This window comes from Vidua chalybeata, chromosome Z (assembly GCF_026979565.1).
Source record: "Vidua chalybeata isolate OUT-0048 chromosome Z, bVidCha1 merged haplotype, whole genome shotgun sequence".
NCBI lineage: Eukaryota > Metazoa > Chordata > Aves > Passeriformes > Viduidae > Vidua > Vidua chalybeata.
Genome location: NC_071570.1, coordinates 34,187,837 through 34,209,758, shown reverse-complemented (window position 1 = coordinate 34,209,758; position 21,922 = coordinate 34,187,837). Strand labels below are relative to the sequence as shown.

Below are 21,922 nucleotides of genomic sequence, written 5' to 3'. Positions count from 1 at the left end.
ACAGAAACTCATACTTCTCCTTTTCCCTTCTGCCCCACTGTTGACGAATAGCTTAGGAAAGCAGTCACAAGGCAAAAGTTGTTTTTGCAGTCTTTGAGCATGTGCTCCTAGGACTGGATGGTACTGGGATGTGACAGCACGTTCTTCCTCTCCACGGTGGCAGGCTCGCTTTCCACCACCAGCACAGCACACAAGCACATCCTCCCTCATCTGGGAGTCCCACAGACAGTTCCAGTGTCAGTGATTGCATTTTCCCTGCAGCTACCTGGTGCACATTAGCATTAGACAAGAGTGCTTCAAAATAATCCAGAACCAAATATTTAATTCATAATTACACTCCAATTATGACATGAAGGTATATTATCATTACCATAAATTTACAGTGACCTAGAACAAAACAAATTAAACTACTGTCTTAGAATTATACAAGACCAGTAGGGATTTTCCAACTGTTATATTCTATTTTAACCCCAAATCCATCTGTCTTCTTTGCAAATTGACAATATGTATACAATGTTAGTCCATTTATATCAAACACATTATTGTTTAGCAGTGGATTCTTGAAGGTTTTCTTGCAAAATACTTAACTGCCTGAGGTCCAGGAGAAATAAAACCCCTTTCATTGTTTCCCAACTATTTCTAATGGGATGAATAAACTCTTTAACTCCAGTAGTATCTAACATGTCCAGTCAGAGATAACAATTATTTCCTGAAAAGCAACTGATCTGTGTACATCAAATTCCAGCTTTCCTTGGAGCAGATACCTGGGGAAAGGAAGGCACTCTGTGAACAATACGAGATGTCGTCATAGTGTGAAAATGTGATTCAGTAAAATTCATGGAGAACAGGATCAAAATGAATACCTACTGACAATCTGAATTGTCACAAAAATTCCCTGCCACACATCTCCCTAAAGAAATCCTCTAGAATTTTCATTTTTCTTGGGATCTCTGCAGGTGATTTTTTACAAGGAATTCAGGTGAATGAACATTTGCTATTTTCTGCTGTCTTCACAAACGGAAAATGACCACCAAATCTCAGAAACCAACAGCAAAGCAGGCTTCATTAGGGAAGAGAGACCAACCACCTGTACTGTTACATGAGCTAGCTAGGCCGAGGTAGGATATGGGAGAGGGCAGCACATGTGATAGACCTGAAGTTCCCATGTACTTCCCAATAACACTCCTCAAGGGACACAGCAGAACTGGACTGCTGCATGTTGAGCATCTTCTTTCTGGAAAGCCTTTCAGGGTGCCAGAGCTCAAATACTATCAGAGTGGTCTCAAGGGACAGCATCCCTGGTGACATGCTGCTCAGGGAACACTGGAGGCATTTCCAGAAGGGACTGAAATCCCAACCAGTTCCACTAGAGGGTTATGCCAAAAGGACAAGCCTGAGCAGCGGCAGAAACAGGCAGCCTCATTGTGCTCTGTCTCATTGTAGTGCTAATTGTCCTCCAAATACAGGGGTACAGCCTCTGGTTTACACCACTATTTTTTCTTGCAGGATTAATTTAAGAAGCATAAAACCCCTAAATGTTATCCTTTTCTCTGTCTGTGTCTCTGAGCCTTCAAATCTCCTCCTACAAATCTTAGCCTGAATTTGCTGCCTATGGAACATGAAACAGAATTTAATCTCATTTTTCTGTGAAAATAATATGATTTTAGTTCTGAGAAGCTCCAAGTACGTTTTGCAGATTTTCTGTTTTTTTTTTTTTTTTTTAACAAGTTCAATTGAATCAGCACTCTCATACTGTACTCTTATAATAACCTAGAATAAGACAAGAATTATCTGCTAATGTCGTGCTGCAGGATAAAACAAAGTTTGTAGGAGACTTAAAAAAGATCTTAAAAATTATGTATATCTTTAAACAATACAGGATAAAACTAGTATATTTATTTCATTTTAAGTGATTCCAGACACAGCAAGTTACACTGTTAGTATGCTGTTATTTTCCTCAAAAGAGTCAGTTGCTTCACTTGAACTATTGAATTTTGGGATATTGCAGCTTGAGCAAATAGCATACAGAGTTTGATGCTTAAATTACTCTCTCACTGTCTAGATTTGTTATGTCATAATCTTTGAGATATTTCAGAATGAATTATTTTAAGGATTTGTGTTTTACTAGTAGCAGGCTACTAAAGCATGCTTCAAAGTTGTGTGGGTAAAGCACTAACTGGAGTATAGACTTTCTTTCCACCTAATGGATGCAAAATCAGTTTTGACTTAGGCCTTCTCAGGAATGCTTTTCTTTATTCTCTTTCCCTTTTATCAATAGGTAAACTAGACATGCATCAAAGACATCTAAGAAGAACCAAGCTATTGAAATGGATTCATTCTTGAGAGTCCTCAAGAGGTCTCTCTTATTTTGTGAATTCTTTGTAGCTATAAGTCAGTTTGGAGTAGTGAACACTGTTTTAAAATACCGTATTTTCAGATTTTCAATTGTTGTTCAAAACCTCCCTTGTATGTGTTTGCTGCTAAGAACTCTTAAATTTCTTTTTTCTCTGCTAAAATTCCATGAAGACCAAATGAAATCTAATAGCATGAGTTTGATTTGATTCTTTACTTTTCAGTCCTCTCTAGAGACTAATTATTTCATTATTTACCCTATGCTATCCCTTCCCTTCACTCTCCTCTGCTCCTCCACCAAAAGCTGTGAGTTTTGTAAATGGAAATGAAGAAAAGTGTCTTTCTCTGACAATTATATTTCCACAAAGTAGGCTGCTTTTACTATCGTGTTTTCATGCCTTTTAGGGACAGTGTAGCCCCACACATTACAGGCCTAAATTTCCTGGTTGGAAAACCTAGCATTTCTGTCAAAGATGTTTTTTTAAATGCTAGATATTGGAATTCTGGACACATGTTAGAGTCTCCGCTTTAATTTTTAAAAAGTTACTTGGAAATGTCATTGTTCTTCAGGAAGACTTAAAGTGATTGCCATCTCAGAAAACAGAAAATATGAAAGAAAGATAACTGGATTTAAAACTATTTACTTAAGCTGATTTGTTTGAATCAAGCCTTGTGACACATGTACATTCAGAACTTGACCTTGGCAATACTGCAGCTCACTGAGTGAGCAACCATGAAAAACAGACTCATGAGAACCTCTGGTCAGGGGTGTGGGACATAAGGCATCCTCTATTTAACCATTACTGTCTTCGTTACAGAGAAGCAGGGACTTGCCAAGCCTCCCAGATATGCTAGTTATGACCCTACACAGCGAATAACACTATTTTAGCACTCAGGTTAGAAGGCATTTGGGTGCTCTGACAGAACAATTTTATGACTTTTTCCATTTGCAGACATAGCCTTCATATATAAAACTGGAAAGCATACTGCCTTCTCACCATCAACACCACAGAATTTCATCTTTCTTTTGGATACCATGAAGGATGCTCAGAAAGCTCCATGAGCTTTGCAGCACATGGTCAGTGAGTGAAGGACTAGAAACAGACTAAGTTCTGGGTACTTTCAAGATTGTACAGTTGGGAGGAACTAAGATGCTAGGAACAAGGAATACTTGGACTCTGGGCCATATTACTGTCACCTTCTACTGCCTGTAATGAAAGAAAGTAGGACAAACTTCATGACTAAACCTTATTAATTATCTTCAAAAAAAAAGAAAAACATGAATTAATGGTAAATGTAATGGACATAAATAAAAAGAAGACACCTAATACAGACCAAATCCTCAATGTCTGAATTTTATGAGGCATTAATGAAACAACTTTTCTTTTAATAATCAGCTTTTCTTCATTATTTCACATTTTAAAATGTGGGGCCAATCCAAGGATTTCTACATGCATAATTGAGGTAAGGTAACACAGCAGCAAGAAAGAATGGCCAGTGGAGACATATTTAGTTAAGATTTGGGGCTTATCCCTGCTGTTCCACAGGCTATCCCTTTGCCTTTGGGATGTTGTTTTGTACCTGAGCAAAGATATTTAATATCATTTGTCAACTCCAAGTGTACCCAGGTTATTTGTACAAAGCTACCAGATACGTTACCATACACTTCTGAAGCAGCAGCTGGAATTACACAGAATATAATATGGAAAAATGGCTAAAGCCTTTTTCCTGCCTTTACCTCTCAAACCTTCTCATCTGAGATGCAGATGATCTCCATGTTTAACTCTTCCTGCTCCCACAATAATCTTGTACAATAACAAGACCTTTTAAGGATGAGCACTTTCTCAGAGTCTGAGGCCCCACAGATATCCGTCCCATTGATGACCAGTGGAAATCAGAGTTGTTTAGGTTGATCATGAGAACAGGCAAGAAAGCAGAAGCTCAAACCCATGTAATCTGGACTGCCTTGCTAACCTGTAACTAAACTTGCTACCTGGTGTACAGAAGATGCACCTCTTCTCCGAGACATCCAGGGAAAAAGGGTACTGTAAGGACTGGCAGTCTGGAGATATATCTTTCTATCCATAACTTGTGGCTACTCAAGTCACCTCATGATCAAGCGTATAAGAAAGTGTATGCAAATGAACCACATTACTGGACAGAACAGGAACCACAGGGATCAGTAGATGCCCTTCTCAGGGGAGTTTTAAGAGGACATAAGACAATCCTAGTGCTACTGAAGGGAGACAATTCCCACAGTACATACTGTGAAGCCAACAAACTCTAAGTAATCCATGCAGGGCATCCATTGCAAAGAAATTTATGCAATAAGTCCCAAAACAAAGCATAAATTACCCTGGGTCTTCATCCTTCCCATACTGCTAACTAATATTTGTATTTATTTCATGAAAGTCTGACTTCAAAATAAGACTTTAGATGGTCTACAGATACCATTATCTAGCACTGCCATAGGACAAGTCTACAGAAGCACATGCAGAGCCATGTACTTAATATAGTACAATAGGTTCAATTTGTATTAAAAAAAAAATTTTGGAAATTCACTGTTATTTTTGTGATAGCAAAAATTTACTTTTTAAAGGACCAAAAATTTTGATTACCTATAAAGGGACATGATACATATGTGATGATGCTCCAGATCCTGAAATACACTCCTTTTCTGCTCTTATAAATAAAGCAGCTCACCACAACTGGGATAAAAGCTTTTCTTTGCTTTCATCATAGACATGACCTGATCTTCTCTAAATTTCTTTTTCACAGTTTGTCACATTTAGATATTAATTTTTGCTGATATCTAGTTCATTTCTCTTCTGACCAGCACATTTAAGGCAGCACCAGAGGTGACATTTGGAGCATTTGGAGTTTACCAACAGGTACCATGTAGGACAATTTTGATAACATCCCAGTAAGCTGGCACTGACTAAATAGCAGTCTAGCATCCATTTGTTTCCATTAATATCTGAAAGTAAACCATTAAAATTTATCCTCTTCCTAGATAGGCAATAAAGTAAATATAAACCTCACAACAAGAAGTTAATGATCTGTCCTTAGCAAGGCTGTAACTTTGACACAGTGAAGCACTTACTCTCTTAGTCTAGAAACAAGATCCAGTATATATATCACTAGATATATGCACTGAGCTGGAAATTCTCCATTTATTACCCTTTTTACCCTGCTACATTCAGCTTGTCAAAGTTGACTATCATGCTTAATAGTGATTTTTTTTCCATTAAACTCCAATCCAGGACCTACAGTCAAACACAGAATATTTTGGGATTAGAGAGTTATGTGACTCCACACTTCCAAATAATCAGATATGCCCTTCACATTAACTCTAATAAGTAGACAACAAACAAACAAAAAGAAATATAACATAATGGCAAAAATTGACTTAATTTTCACAGTAGTTGTTTACAAACTATGTCTGTCCTCATTTTATCTTTGGTTTAGTCTCCAGTCCTGGTTCAGCTGCAACTGATTGCCAACTGACATGTCTCTTGAAGTCTGCCTTACAAAATGTTGCAGACCTCAAAAGCACAATACGCACACATAACCCCATTAAGCCATTCCGAAAGCATTATGCTCCTCATCTATAATTACAACTTAAAAATTTGAAGTTTTGTCACCAAGAATGACATAGTTTCACTTGGAATAGTTGTGAGAGCAGAAAAGGCAATTTACCTGCCAGGAAGCTGGGCAAGAGCCATTCTTCACTTAACACATGACTTCAGACAGCCAGAGGTTGAAATGGCCTTCCAGGGGCTGTTCTGCCTGACAGTTTTGCCATCTCCATGCTCCCTTCTACCATGCCTCTTCCTAAGCCTTTATGTGGAAATGGGCTGCCTAGAGCTAGTGGTGCTGTCCTTCTGGCATTTATTTACAGTAGCAGCATCCTAAAAACTGTGAAGAGCAAGTTTCCCACAATAATTATATTTTCTTTCATTTTTAACGTTTTTTTAGGTTTTAAAAAATTAATTTAAAATCTACACCAGAATTCCTGTTGCTGTTGAAAACACTACAATCCCAACAAGGTGAGAGACTTGCCCCAGAAATTCCATGGTCTATTGCACATTTCTAGTTGTTTAATATTGTCTGAAAATATACAGAGGAGCACCTCTTCAACAAAACAGGAAAGCAATAGATCAGTAGACTCCTTTATAATTTTTTATTTTGCTTCCTTAGATAGTTAATGTTTTTAAGAGTTTCCTCACAGATTTTTCCAATACCATTTTCTACTGGAAATTCAAACTTGTCCAAGTTTTCAGTAATCCAGAAAGATTTTGCAACTTGTTTAATTACCTGTTTTCATTCCACTTGCACATTAAACCTCGTCTTGCCACACCACATCCCATTTGCAATGGGTACTGAATAATAAGACTTGCTGCAGTTCCTCAGTGGTGGTCCATGGTACTGCCAGCACAAGACAAGAGAATGTCTTTGGAGTGTCTAAGACAGCTTGCCCTGTTTGGACTTCCAGTAAGAGATAGGTATCCTTCAAACTGTAGGGGATACACATTTCTGTTATTACTTCCTGAACCACCTAAAGAAGGTAAGGAAGGGGTCAGTTTGGCCCATATCACATATAGGTCAATTTTATTTGACCTAAAACATGAATGACACCTGTCTACATGACCTTTCTGCAGTATGAACCAGAATGAACAGTTTTACCGGTGTTATTTATTAGTTAAGATCCCTACTACCTCTTTATCTAGTCCATTGCCCACCACCTGACAATAGACATAACCTCTTAGGTCAATTTAACAAAAAAAAAGAAAAAACAACAGTTCAGTATCCCTGTATTCATCCAATAAGCAAAACACTCCCCAGGAGCATGCACTGCAAGTTCTATGTTTAATAGTCTCTGACGTGCAGGAATAATTTCAGTGGAATAGCACACATAGCCAATACTCGATACTAGAATTCAGTTCACATATTTTAGAGCTTAGTTTTATCAGGAGCTAGTTTGCTTTTTTTGAAAAAAGGTCTTGGTTAAATCAAGAAATCAAATTTTGTAATACAATATTTTATGCTACTTTTTGCTGAGAAACAGCAATGAAATTTCTACAGAAAAGTTATTTAAGGTCTGTAATTCTTCTTCTCCTATATTTAAAAAGAAAAACTGGAGGGAAAGCTTTTCAAATGGTACAATGCAATGGTACTCAGAAAAGTCCTTAAATCTAGTATCTGAGATGCAAATGAGGGGAGCCTACATAAAATTGCAGTTTTTCAGAAACAAGTCCTTCTTTTTGTGATAATCAGTGCAATTCGATGGGAACAAAGCAAGGTAAGAAGTCTTCTCTCCTACCAGAAGAGGACGTTCTACCTTTATTTGAGTACTTGCTCAGTGGCAGAGGCCATTTGTGTGAGAAACTGCATGGGATGATGCATACATACATCCAGGACCACAGGAGGGTGTCTGAGTCTTTTTCTGCTCCCTTGAATCTAAGATTGCCAGGATAGGCCTTCCCATTTGCACTTGATCAAAATCCAGATCCCTTCCAAATAAAGGGTTTTGGCCTGGAGTCCCATCCACAACCTAAAAAATGTTATTGCAAACATGTTCCTTAACAAAGAGGGGGTTCCAAGCTGGTTCACTCCTGATACCAGCAACCACTCTTCTGTTAGGCAACAGAGTGAGGGGAAGGGCGTAAGAGGTAATGTTATACTAGTACAGTGAATACTGACATCACAAAGTCAATATTCCACATACGTGTATGTACGTATGCGTGTGTCTGCATCTGTGTGTGTATGTTAATAGCACATGTTGACAAGGTAACTTGCTAATTATTTTTCCTCCTTCTCCATATCTTGCTATTTTATTCAGAGGCCAGCCACTTAATATTTTGTATTATGGATTTTGCTGTAGCTCTAGCTATGTCTATTGCTATATTAGAAGTAAAACACATAAATATGTAAATTGGGAATCAAATCTGAACTTTCTGAAAGTCTGAGAGGTAAGTCTATAAGGGGTTTTTTTAAAGGCTCTATTATTCCAAGATCAGGGCCAGCTGCAAAGATTGGATTCACATCCAAAAGCCTATATTAAAATGCATACATTTCTTGGTAGAAAGAAGTTGTGAAACCTGTCAGACTGAAAACAACACTCTTTTCTTGTACTGCCTGACAGTTCAGTTACAGATCTACACTATTGTTTTTTTTTGGTAATTTAAATATGATTGTTGACAAAGCAGAAAGGGGTGGGGGAGTCATAAAGAGTGGCACACACAGTGAGAATGAAGAAAGCATTTCTCATTACATAATATGTCCCTGACATGTTCTTACTCACAAATCCAGTATCTAGTATTTAAAAAAAGAAAAATTAAAAAAAAAAAGAAAAGGGGGGAAAACAATGAAAGAAACAGCAGCTGTTTCTAAGTGATGTCAGAGAACAGGTGTGATACAAATCTCCATACCAGCGCAATCATATTGATCTCCCGATGAAGCATGCATGAAGCACGTGTGTAAACTTTATCGACCCATTCTGCGTTTCATTTCCAGGAACACGGCCTGAAAACGTCCCTCTACAACTGAAAACATTTTCAGGATAAACACCGTATTGGCCAATTACTAAAAAACATACACAAACGGAACACGGGAAGGTGAGCCTGACCCTGCAGCCCTCCAGGCAGCCGTGCAGTGCCGGGCCGAGCCGGGCGGTGCAGTGCCGGACCGTGCTGGACCGGGCCGAGCAGAGCCGAGTCGAGCCCGGCCGCCGAGCTCCGGAGCAGCCGCCTGCGCGCCCCGCGCTACCGCCGGGATCTCCCCGAACCTCCCCCGGGACTCCTCCCGGACCAGCCCCGGCACCAATGCTGCCCCGGCGGGAGCCGTGCTGCCTCCCGACCTGTGCAGCGGATGTGTCCGGAGCCCTGGACCGCGGGGGCCCACGGAACGGCCCCCGGAGCACCTTGGGGCCGGGCTGCGGCGCTGCCCAGCACGCCAGGACGTCCCCGGCGCGGGCAAGGGCGGCTCGGGGGCCGGGGCGCTCGGGCGCTGCCGCTGCGCGCCGCCGTTAGAGGGCACTACGCAACCCCGCATGAGCGCGGCTCCGGCAGCCGGCGGCAGGGGCGGGGGGCAGGGGGAGAGTGGCACCAATCTGGGAAAAGATTAAAAAGGATGTGGAGTCCCGGAGCTTCTGAATTCTGAAGTGCTCAAAATGCCCGGGCGATCCTCAGGACGAGGATCATAATAATAATTAAAAAAAAAAAAAAAAAGAAAAAAGAAAAAAAACCCAACAACAACAACAACAACCAAAAAAACCGCAGCGAGGTCAATCATTTACCAGTCTGGTCCTTAATGCGTGTGACCGCAGGTGGTACCGAGGGACATTGTGATTCATGCCCACTTTCAAAGCGGGACCAGGGCCCGGCCTGAGGCACCCAAACAACTGTCTTCTAATATTAGCACGGCTGTATTTCTGGATCTATTATAGTCTGTCCAGACAGATCCCATTGTAATGGGATCTTTTATTAAAAGATTAGCACTATCTCCTGCAGTTGGTGGAAAAAAATCTGTTATCACTGAGTTATTTGCAGTTGTGGGGAGGGGGCAGTCGGGAGGGGGTGGCGGGGGGCGGGAGCGGGGAGGAGGGGTGTGGGGAGGGCCGGGCGGAGGGCGCGGGCGGCCGCGGCGCACCGGCCCCTGACCCGGCACTGTCCGGGCATTCCTGTCTGCATACTTCGCAGTCTGTTGTGCTTTGGTGGCTCAGAAAAGCGAAAGAATCGAAATTTAAAAGGCAGCTTTTGAATAAACAATACCATTTTCCGTTAAGTAATCGTTTTGTATAAAAGGAAATATCGCCTACTCAGTTTCATTCAGCGGTGCCAAAAAATGTTATAAATGAGAGACCGCCAACTTTTCCAAGGGGAGAATAATGCCAGACTGTGCTTAATAAACTAGTGCCCTAGAAGTTCATTATCGATGTTGCAATCTTTCTGTTTCTGAAAGGAGACCGCCTACGTCGCCCCCGTTCCCGTCTCGTCCTCCCGGGCTCTCCCAGTGAAAAGCCTATCACCCGGGAACGGCCCTAGGTATTAAACTTTTGGCCGGGGGTTTGGGTTTGGGGTTTTTTCATGTTTGGGGCTGGTCGATCGGGGTTTGGGGCTTCTTTGGGCCGAGCGATCTGTCCTCCCGTCCGCCGGAGGTGCGGGGAGTGGGATGTATCCCCCGCAGCCACCTCGCGTGGGGACCATGCCCGCGGAGCCGACTCCGGGCGGGTGGGCTCCGCTCCGCGCCCCGGCAGCACCCCCAGCCCGCCGGAGGGGCCAGGGCGCCCCTGGGGCGGCCGCGACCCCCCGCGTGTCTCCAGCCCCCCGTGGCGCTTGCGCGGCCGTGGCGGCTCCGCAGCGGGGGCTGGAGCCGGGGCCGGGGCCGGGGCCGGGGCTGCTCCCGCTGGCGGCTCCGCCGGTCAGGGCTGCGCGGGTGTGCGCCTGTGTGTGCGTGCACCTAGAGCGGATAATTGGAGAGGGTTTCCAGAAGGTGGAAAATGTCACCTGATTCAAACTGAACTTTTTAAATCTCCCCACCCCCGAGCAGACACACACACACATTAGGAGACCGCCCACCGCAGACAGCTAGGACCCCCGTATAGATTTAAAGAGAGACTGCATTCAGAGCCTGACGTTCATTCAATAGAGCGATCATAAGCAGGCTGGCTAGCGCTCGCTCCCTCTCCCTACTCCCCCTCACGCTGTCTCTGCGTCTTTCTCACTCCCTGCTATACTGAGGATGTTAAATCAGAGAATCCACCCGGGCATGCTCTTAATCCTGATGTTTCTGTGCTACTTCATGGAAGATCACACAGTGCAGGGTAAGACCAGACTATTTATTCGCAGATATATTTCTTTATTATTACTAATGTTTTCTGTATTTTGGGCACGGTTTAGTTTGCTTGCGGTGTTAAACGCCTCTCTCCAAGGTTCAACAGAACAGAAGTTAACTGTGGGCTTTGTAGCGAGGTGCAGAGGTGTCATTTAGATCCCTTTTTGATCGGATCTTCGCACTGCTCCGCAAAGGCACAGAGGACAGATAGGATGTTTCTTGTTTTTTGTTGTTGTTATGCAGCGTGAATGAAGAGCAGCATCGTGAGGGAACTTTCCCAGTCTCGGCTCCCGAATGAATGCACAAAGTTTGTTGGTAATTTAGTTCATATTTTTATCTCTCCTGACTGACTGAAGGAGAGTGGTGATGGAGAACCCCACGATTACTGCCGGACATTTTTAGAAACCAATAAGTGGTCATTTTACTGACTTTAATATTGGGATTTTCTCCTCCTCCCTACTCTTTTTTTTTTTTTTTTTTTGAGTGTGTGTCTGAGTAAATATTAGCGTTGTAAATTCTCCTGCACTACTGAAGAGTATGCTTAAGTAAGTTGGTGGTTTTTTTTTTTTTTTTTTTTCCTCGTGCGAACAAAACAAACCCGACCCTGATATTGACAACTCTTAAGAGCCCTCTTTCGACACAAGGGAATATTGATCTTTAGTTTGGGGGCTTTTCCCCTATTCTTGACCATGTTCCAGCCACAGCCTGGACGTCTTGCCATTGCTTCTTTTATAATTCTTTCTTTTCTTTTTTCCTTCCCCAGTACCCATGATTAATCTAACGTAGGCAACTGTAAGACATAAAACTTTTTTTTTTTTTTTTTTAAATAAGGGCATTGTTTGTTCAATGATTTTTTTGGGGGGGGTGTCTTCCCCCGCGCCCAGCAACATCTCCGCTGGCCGATCCTGACCCCTCGGTGCGGTACATTCCCATGGGAGTAAGGAGGAAGGATCGAGCCTTGGCTGGATTAGCAGGAGAATCAATTGGTATTGAGTTGCTGGAGAAGTCACATTGGTTATTCACGAGAGACTCATCTCAACTAAAATGCTTCAGCTAAAAAAAGGGGGAGTTGCTTGGACTAATGTTCTTGGCTTGACTCCACAAATAACAGGGTTACTAGAGGGGGGAAAAAAAAGACAAAAAATAACCCCAAGAAAACCCACTCTATCCCGTGCAAAGACAGTGTACTTTCCTCTGAAATGCTTGCAGGAGAGATGGCACCTATAACTTTTCCAGCTTGATCGATTTTTAAAACTCTATGGGGACCTCCTACTACAAGTGTCCTTGTATTTTATGTACTTTGCTCACTTTTTTTTTTTTTTTAACTCTGCTGAATTATTTTAGTGAAGGAGACATTTGTTAATAGAAACAGTAAAATGTGGCGATTTCGAAAGACTTCGCTAACAGCAAATGTTCCCAATTCGTGCAGATTGCAAAATGGGCTGGGAGTGAAACTGTGCGGCACTAAAACAATGCTGCTGTGCAGCCGCGGTGAGGAGGAGAGGGCAGGGGGAGGAGGAAGGAATTTGCAAGCGCGATTTTCTTTTTATTCCCTTTTAAATGCACATCTTTTTCAAGGCTCTGTCACGTGTCGGCAGTGCTCCTTCTGCTCTACATATGGAATAAATACCTCCAAAAACTCTCGCTGTTTTGGTTGGGTCTTCTCTTTCTTTCATTCTGTTTTGTTTTGTTTTGGATTTTGTTTTGTTTTCTTGCTTTGGGTTTTTTAGTTCTTTTGTGGTTTTGGGGAAGATTTTTTTGTTTGGTTGGGTTTTGGTGGGGGGGAGGGTTTGTTTGTTTTTTAAACTGCGCTTCCAAATGGGCCGTAGTAGCTGCGGGTTATGAAACGGGACAAATAAAAGGAAGCAGTCTAGTAAAAGTCACGGCAAGGCGCACGTGCTGTGTCTGGGTCACTGGTGGCCGCCACTGATCCGTCTGGGTGTCCCCCCCGCCCCTCGCCCCACAGCTGGGAACTGCTGGCTCCGGCAGGCGCGGAACGGGCGCTGCCAGGTCCTCTACAAAACCGACCTCAGCAAGGAGGAGTGCTGCAAGAGCGGCCGCCTGACCACGTCGTGGACGGCGGAGGACGTCAACGACAACACGCTTTTCAAGTGGATGATTTTTAATGGGGGAGCCCCAAACTGCATCCCGTGCAAAGGTGAGGGGGTGCTGGCGAGCTGCTGCCTGCTGAGGAGCGGCTTCGGCAAGGGGAGGAGGAGCAGGGAGGGAGTTAGAGGGGGGCAGCCCTGTCCTCTTGCTTCCTTCGGGGTTTTGAGGGACGTCTCGTACCAGCCCCGAGATCGCGGGGGGGAACCCCATTTCTACCCGCCGCCTTGCACATCACGAGGAGGGGGGGAGAGAGGGTCTCTCCCCCCCTGCCTTCACTAGTGGAGGGAATTTACCTCGAGCGGCGTGTCCTGGAACGGGAGGGAATGGTGTTTTTGCTCTGTGCTCTGGGTTCACGGTATCTTTTTTTCTTTAAGCAGTTTTGACACCAGGTCTCTTCTGCACACTTGGTATTAAAGTGGTGCCTCTTTCCTTCCATCAGAAACATGCGAGAATGTGGACTGTGGACCCGGGAAGAAATGTAAAATGAACAAGAAGAACAAACCTCGGTGTGTTTGTGCTCCGGATTGCTCTAATATCACTTGGAAGGGCCCCGTGTGTGGCTTAGATGGGAAAACCTACAGGAACGAGTGCGCCCTTCTCAAAGCCAGATGTAAAGAACAGCCGGAACTTGAAGTCCAGTATCAGGGCAAATGCAAAAGTAGGTTTGCAAATCTAATCCAGTCTCCCTCAAATGCCAAAGAGTGTCTGTCTGAGAGTAGGGAGGAAATGTTGGGTGTACTTCTTCATAGGAACCAGGTTGAGAGAGAGTAACTAGACCATGCTCAGCAGACAAGGATGTAGCTGAACCAAGAGCTCCCCATAGTCTGGCAGCACTTGTGTTCACACAGCTACCCTGAGATATGAATGCATCCTCCAGTAGCCCTTAAAGGAGGAGAGCTGCTGAAGGCTTTTATATGGTTATTTGTTCTTGTTGTCACCTATACACTCATCACTGGGATCCTAGTATCTTCTACTAATCACTGTGTTTCTGTCTGTATTTCAGAAACCTGCAGGGATGTCTTATGCCCAGGCAGCTCCACATGTGTGGTTGACCAAACCAACAATGCCTACTGTGTGACGTGTAACCGAATTTGTCCAGAGCCTACCTCCCCTGAACAGTATCTCTGCGGGAATGATGGCATAACTTATGCCAGTGCCTGCCACCTGAGGAAAGCTACTTGCCTCCTGGGAAGATCCATTGGATTAGCCTATGAAGGAAAATGCGTCAGTAAGTATCTTTGGAGGAGACTGAGTGCAGGGGGGGGGCTTCCTCCATCACCTGTTTCAAAGTACCCAGTGTGTGTAACTGGACGGATGTGGTTAGTGCTGGGGAGGAAAAGAGACTTCAGCAGCTTGGGTTAGTGCTTCCCTCCCAGAAGAGGAGAGCCAGGTGAACTTAGCCCTGGAAAAGATTACAGTAGGCATGAGGGAGAAGAGGGCCTGATCTGGCTGTGGCTGTGGGTGCTGCCATTAGTATCCAATGGAGAAATAGCCTCCCTGAAATAGATGATGACATGGTTACAATGTAATAAGGTCACAATATTCAGTGGGTCTGTATTCCTGGAAACAATTGTCTTCAAGTGGTCTTAGCAAAGACTATGTTAACTTAATTTAAAACATCTGATCACTTCTTCTTCTTTAGAAATAATTGTGGGCTTTGGAGACAGTGGGTGGGTGAAGATAGGCAAATAATTTCTGTGCAACTTGACATTCTGTGTTGGAAATGATTCCAGAAAGGATTGATAGTGCAGTGTATTATGAAGAAGCACCTGCAGGGCAGCCTCTGCTCCCCAAAACTGCTGGGCGAATTTGGGGGAGTCTCAGGTTGCTTTTAGTTGGCGTAGGTTGAGGTGAATTCCCTTTCAAATCTTGTAGACAACTGCTGTCTGTGGGTTAGTTTAAAAGTAATAGATTTAGAAATGCTGGACCTGTTGACAAATCCTGCATTTACCGCTAATTTGGGGAGCCAAATTTCCACTGACGTGAAATGGAGCAGGAAAGTCATGTACAATAGGCAAATGTAATCCTGTATTCCCAGGGCCAAGCTTTGCTGGCACAGCTGTCTTTCTTCCCCCACATATAGACAGGCACTGTTGTCCAAGGGAATGCTTGCTTGAGCAAAATCAGCAAGTATCATCACATCTACTATATCTGAGCTTTCTCTCTTCACAGTTCACAGGGGAAAGGGAGGTTTTGGGGGTTGCTTGTCTTTGCTTTGCTTTTTGCTTTGTCTTCTCACTTACCTCTAGTATTCTGTGTATGTTTTTAGAAGCCAAATCCTGTGAAGACATTCAATGCAGTGCTGGGAAGAAATGCTTGTGGGATTTTAAAGTTGGCAGAGGTCGGTGCGCCCTCTGTGATGAGCTATGCCCTGAAAGCAAGTCAGAAGAAGCAGTGTGTGCCAGTGATAACACAACTTACCCAAGCGAGTGTGCCATGAAAGAGGCAGCTTGCTCCATGGGTGTGCTTCTAGAAGTTAAGCACTCTGGATCTTGCAACTGTAAGTGAGATTTTTAACTCTGCAGACACTTAAGGCTTCTGAAGGCGATACCTAGGTAATGAAGACTTACACCTTTAAACATAAAAAAGATTGATTTATTGATTCAAGGTACAGTAGAATATAAGTATCTATCTTTCATGCACACACTTTGGTTGCTGATAAAATGCAATAGATCTCCAACAACGAGCTGGCCTTCAAGTTGGAGTTTTTGGGGATGTTCCAAGGACAAGCCATTCTATCAGAAAGGGGTTGCCCGAGGAGTGTAATTCTAGTGACTTTTTTTGTACTTTGTCTGCTCTCGTGTGCTTTGCTGATTGCTTTATTAACACCTGGATAAACTCTTAACTCGGTCCAAAAGAACAAGTTTAAAGGTAGTACGTGGCACCTGGTTTAGCACAGTTGCCTCTACTAACTCTGAATGAAGGACACAAAGCAATTAAACTAAAACACCAGAGCGCTTTTTATTTGATTTCAGGAATCTGCCAATAAAACCTGAGCCATTGATTCTTCAGAACTTTCTGCAGTTATGACTTCATAGATTATGTGTAAAAAACCTTACTGCATAACAGCAGATGCCAAAGAGCATCTCACTACAAGTCGCATAAAATGCAACGCTGTATTATGGCTGTTCAGAGGGCTTTCAAAACATGCACTGAGCTGCTTCTGCGCTGTTGTTGTCCTAATTTAAACAACAGCTCCCCTGTATTCCCCCATCTAGCAATTAATGAAGACCCAGAGGATGAAGAGGAAGATGAAGACCAGGACTACAGCTTTCCTATATCTTCCATTCTAGAGTGGTAAAACCTCTATTACTATTGAAACAGCCATTGGGCACAAAATCAATGTCCGTACTGTAAATAAGTGTATGCTTATTTATTTTGGGGAGAAAAAAAAGTATACATATAGTTGAGTCTCGTAGACATTTATTTATACTGTGTCATGTTTTATAATTTATACATAAAATGTCTGGTTGACCGTACACCTTGTTTTTTGAAGAAATTTATTCGTTACGGGAAGAGCAGTGTTATTTATTGTGAGGTCTCTTGCTTGTAAAGTAAAGCTTTTCTTTTTTCTTGTAAACTATAAAAGTCCATTCCTTAGAGCCTACCCACATGATCTCACCTCTTTGTGTCACTGATGTTAACTCTTTTCCACTTTAACAAACTTGCATGTCAGTTTCTATTATGTTTATTTATTGGATTTTCTTTTTGCCGGTTCTGTACACAAAAGATCCCTGTGTTTTTGTTTACAAGGAATCTTGACTGACCAAAAAGCATTATAACTGACTAAAGTATACTGTCAAGGTGCAGTGAGGCAATCTTTAAGGAAACTTCTTGCACTTCATTTTCTCTACTTCTCATCACATGGTGTACTGAAATGATTTCTGTATCGAGAGTTTATACTGTACTATACAAATTTTGAACCCAAAGAAATTGGATTGTGAAGTTCAATAACATCTACAGGCCTAACTGTAATAAGAATAAAGGTTTCATTTTATTTTTATTGTTTTAATTTTTTGTCATATGCATAAGTGTTTTATCAGGTGTTTCCTTTAAGATGGTCTTGCAGTACTGACCGCTTTCAAAATTTTCGTATCCAATCAGTGTGTGGCTAAAAGTTATATCAAAGCTTTATCAGTTCAAGTTTCTTGCTTTTCATAATACTTTTTTTCTGATGCAATTTTATATTTTCAAACATGGCGAGTTAAATATAAATTCATTTAAATATATAGTTTTGTACTTTTCTACCATGTAAATGTGCAATGTATATAAAAGTTATAATGTGTATTTGTAAATAAATGATGAGTGAAAAAAAATAAAAAGTGGAATTTTCCCTAGAGGCAGTCCTCAGTCCTTTGTTCTGAATGGTTTTGGTTCTCTGGATTCTTTTGCATCATGCGACACCACTTAAGGCCAAAGCTCTCAGCTCACATTGATATAAGAAACCCTTTTTTCAGATATGGACAATGTCTCAAGTTCATTACTGTTTAAATGCAGTGATAGAGGAGAAGAGATTGGTCATTTTTTTTCCACTCTCAATCCTCTCAACAAGAAGTCTGTAATTTCATAGAACCACAAAATGTTTTGGGTTAGAACAGACCTTAAGACTGTCTAGTTTCAATGCCCCTACCATGGTCAGGGACATCTTTAACTAGACCAGGCTGCTCAGTGCCCCATCCAACCTGGCCTTGAACACTGCCAGGGATTTGGCATCCATGGCTTCTTTGGGCAACTGTTCCAGTATTCCACAACCCTCACAGTAAAGAATTTCTTCCTAACACCTAGTCTCAATTTCCCCTCTTTCAGTATGTACTCATTCCTCTTTGCCCTGTCACTCCAGTTCGTGTCAGAGAATCCCTCCCCAGCTCCCCTGTAGGCCCCTTCAGATCCTGGAAGGCACCTGTGAGGTCTCTCTTCTTCAGGCCTGACAGACCTGAAGAAGAGGCCTCACAACCTTCTCAGGCCTCACAACCTTCTCTTTTCTAGGCTGAACAGCCCCCACTTTTTCAGCCGGTTTTCATAGGAGATATGCTCCAGTCATCTTACAAACCTCATGACCCTCCACTGGACTTGCTCTAGCAGTTCCATGTCCCTCTTGTATTGAGGACCCCAGGGCTGGATGCAGTGCTCCAGTGGGGTCTCAGCAGAGTGGAGCAGAGGGGTAGAGAACCCCTCTCTCAATCTGCTGACCAAAGGGAGCATTCACTGCAGGCTCATGGTGAGTTTTTCATCAGCCACTACCCCCAAGTCCTTCCCCACAGGGCTGCTCTCAGTCACTTCTCTGCCCAGCCTGTGGGTGTGTCTGGGACTGCCCCAATGCAGGTGTAGGACCTTGCACTTGGCCTTGCTGGACTCCCTGAGGCTTGCATGGTCCCACCTCTCAAGCCCATCCAGATCCCTTTGGATGGCATCTCTTCCCTTTGCTGCCTCACTCTTTTTTAGGCATCTTTTACTTTGATATTTCTAGGAGAATTTGAATATGCATTTGGATTTTTGTCCATTGGTCATCTGCCATTTTTATTTATTGGTCATCTATCCATTTAGATGATCAATAGGAAAAAAGCAAAGCAGGATCTACTTGCTTATATTCAAGATGTGTAATAAATAGCAAAGAAAAAAAAAAAAGAAATCAAACAAATCTGAGAGCACACTATCACTTGGAAATTATTTTTCTCCCAAGAGGAAGCTTAATTCAGAAGTTCTTTTTGGTCAACCTATATTAAGACTGGACACTGTTTGAGACTGGCTACTACAACAGTGAATTGAGGAAAGGTAACCTGCATAAGCACAGCAGGAACCAAAATCCTGTTCAGTGCTACCTGGTCATGTTGTTATCACAAATAAGGCCCTACTTAACAAAAATTTCTCTATCATATTACATGAAACATAACAATTTACTTATGCATCTTATTCAATGATATTTAAGTACTTTTCTGAACTGAGGTCTGAGTGAAGTTATTTACCCTTTTAGTTTAAATACAAATATTTGAAGAATTTCCTGTTATAGTCTTCTGTATATTTTCTACTGTATATAAAATTCTAGTTTGTAATTGATTGTTTAGCATTACCCAAAGCAAACATAATTTATTCATTTCTGAATATATAAAAACTACAAACATGAATTTATAATATTGTATTCACAGTAATACCAAAATATTTCTCCTTCTGTTACCTCATGTTACCTCCTGTTACCTCATTTAGACAAATAGTCTCTTTGGAAGGAAGTACATGGTGGGTAGAGTAAAGGGAGAAGGATTTTGGTCTCCTGAGGGAATAGAACCCAAAATAAAAGAGAACAGGGGCCAGGAGAACAAAGATATGGAAAAAGAATCTATTGGAAAACCACTCAAGGAACTAATAAATACATGTCAACAACAGAGAAACAACCTGTTTAATAGATAGATTGACTATGAGAGAAGATTTTTCCTATATTCAGTTAGGTGCCAGCTACTTCATTTCCAACAAAACAACAACATTAAAATATTGGTTTTAATTGTAAATATATTTACATGTCTTAAAGAGAGACTGTAGCAGAGCAGGATTTCTGGGTTGTAGTTTTATGTCCTGCTGCTGGTTCACAAAATAATTTTGAGAACACCACCAATGGACAAATTCGAAAAATAAACAAAAATTCCAATAAGATATATTTACACAAGTACATGTATGCTAAATGGCCACAAAAACTGACATCAGGTTTTTGCTGATAAAATTATTTAAAAGTTCTGAAACTGCATCTCTCATTGCTACTGCTATTTCTGTACAGCTGAAAATCTTGAAACCTACCTTGCATCAAAGCCTGATTGTGATGTACAGGTGTGGCATATTCTGAGAGGCTTCTGAAGTAAGCATCTTCTGAGCATGCCTACCATAGACCAGCCTCATCATAAATCACAACAGCCCCAGAGACTTTCTCCCAGAAACATGTCCAGAGGTTGTGGAAGCACAATAGCCAACATTTTACATAATATCGTACTTGTAGATAAGGCGCTTGTTCTTTAATTGGGAGATGCAGGTTCACTGCCACATCTCCCAAGAGTGCATCCAGCACTAACACAAGGTGAAGCTCAAGCTGGAGAAGTGTCTGTCATGCCTGCTGAAGCCATACTTCTGTATTGGACAGGAAGCAAGATTCATCGAGAGAGCATAATTTGCAACCCTAATAGTGCTCCTTCTAAAGATGAAGTCCTGGCTAATTGCCTCAGGGGCTGCCTACACATTTTGCATTTGTAATTGAGTAACATGCATAAATAGTGCTTGAAGCAGCAGCCAGAATCCAGATTGCTTCCCTTCCTCCTTCCCCCAGCAGGTAAGTGGCTCCATCCTTGAGCTATGAAATCATGTTTAACTCTCTGCATAAAGATTACAAATCTTAAACCAAGATTACAAATCTCAAATCTTTTTCAACATTGAGTCATAGTTACAACAAGAGTGAGAGGCTTTACTTTTTTCTTCCTCTCTTCAAGGCTTGTACGTGGGGAAGTTTTTGGGAAATGGAAATGTGATTTTTATTTCCTCAGTCTAAAGAAGGGGGATTGTGTGTGTGCATGCATGTGTGTATATTTGTCTTGTTATGTTTGGTTTTGCTTCTTCTCTTAATGCACAGGCTACCCTGGCTGTTGTTTAAATGAAGAAAAAAGATCTCTGGATGTTTAAGTACAGAAAAGTGTAAGAAGATCTGAAGTCATGAGCTCCTAAAACCAGAAAAGAAATAATTTTTCAGAAACATCTTTCTCTTCAGTGTTTTGTATTGTCTGGCATACATATTTCCCTTGCTGTAAATCACATTTCTGAAACTCCTGGATCACCATGGAGTATACTTTTGTACTGAATCCCAGGTCTGTGAACTCCATTCACAAATGCAGACGAAGTAACTTGGAGCAGAGTGCATGTGTTTGAAAACAGAACCCCACATTCTGGCACTAAAGTACAATCACCTTAATTCTAAGATACTCAGCTTGAGGCATTTGAACAATACGAATATTGCCTTTAAAGCCCTGCTTCCCAAATGTATTTGTCTGTGCAACACAGGCAAAAGAGTATACTCAATTTTGGTCACACTCAAATGCATTTCTGATAGCTGCATTCTTCTGACAGACTTACATTCTGACAGGCTACATTCCAAGCCTCTCTACAGATTTTAAACAGCTGCTATTTATTTTTCTTTTCTTTCTTTCTTTCTTTCTTTCTTTCTTTCTTTCTTTCTTTCTTTCTTTCTTTCTTTCTTTCTTTCTTTCTTTCTTTCTTTCTTTCTTCTTTCTTTCTTTCTTTCTTTCTTTCTTTCTTTCTTTCTTTCTTTCTTTCTTTCTTTCTCATTCTATCTTTCTTTCTCTTTCTTTCTTGTTCTTTCTTTCTCTTTCTTTTTCTTTCTTTCTTTCTTTCTTTCTTTCTTTCTTTCTTTCTTTCTTTCTTTCTTTCTTTCTTTCTTTCTTTCTTTCTTTCTTTCTTTCTTTCTTTCTCTTTCTTTCTTTCTTTCTTTCTTTCTTTCTTTCTTTCTTTCTTTCTTTCTTTCTTTCTTTCTTTCTTTCTTTCTTTCTTTCTTTCTTTCTTTCTTTCTTTCTTTCTTTCTTTCTTTCTTTCTTTCTTTCTTTTCTTTCTTTCTTTTCTTTCTTTCTTTTCTTTCTTTCTT

General features: G+C 41.7%; 1 protein-coding gene across 1 annotated transcript; it reads left to right on the top strand.

Annotated features, from left to right (window-relative positions):
- Positions 1-11,044: 11,044 nt before the first annotated feature.
- On the top strand, positions 11,045-17,299 carry FST (follistatin). The gene is made up of 6 exons (XM_053931769.1): positions 11,045-11,176; positions 13,154-13,345; positions 13,736-13,954; positions 14,300-14,524; positions 15,566-15,796; positions 16,515-17,299. The coding sequence occupies exons 1-6, from the start codon at positions 11,095-11,097 to the stop codon at positions 16,595-16,597; spliced, it is 1,032 nt and encodes a 343-aa protein (XP_053787744.1). The 5' UTR covers positions 11,045-11,094; the 3' UTR covers positions 16,598-17,299.
- Positions 17,300-21,922: the final 4,623 nt, after the last annotated feature.

Coding starts and splice junctions, on each gene's coding strand:
- FST (XM_053931769.1), top strand. CDS start 11,095: ATGTTAAATCAGAGAATCCACCCGGGCATGCTCTTAATCCTGATGTTT. Junction 13,955..14,299: donor GTATCAGGGCAAATGCAAAA/GTAGGTTTGCAA, acceptor TCTGTATTTCAG/AAACCTGCAGGGATGTCTTA. Junction 15,797..16,514: donor GCACTCTGGATCTTGCAACT/GTAAGTGAGATT, acceptor TCCCCCATCTAG/CAATTAATGAAGACCCAGAG.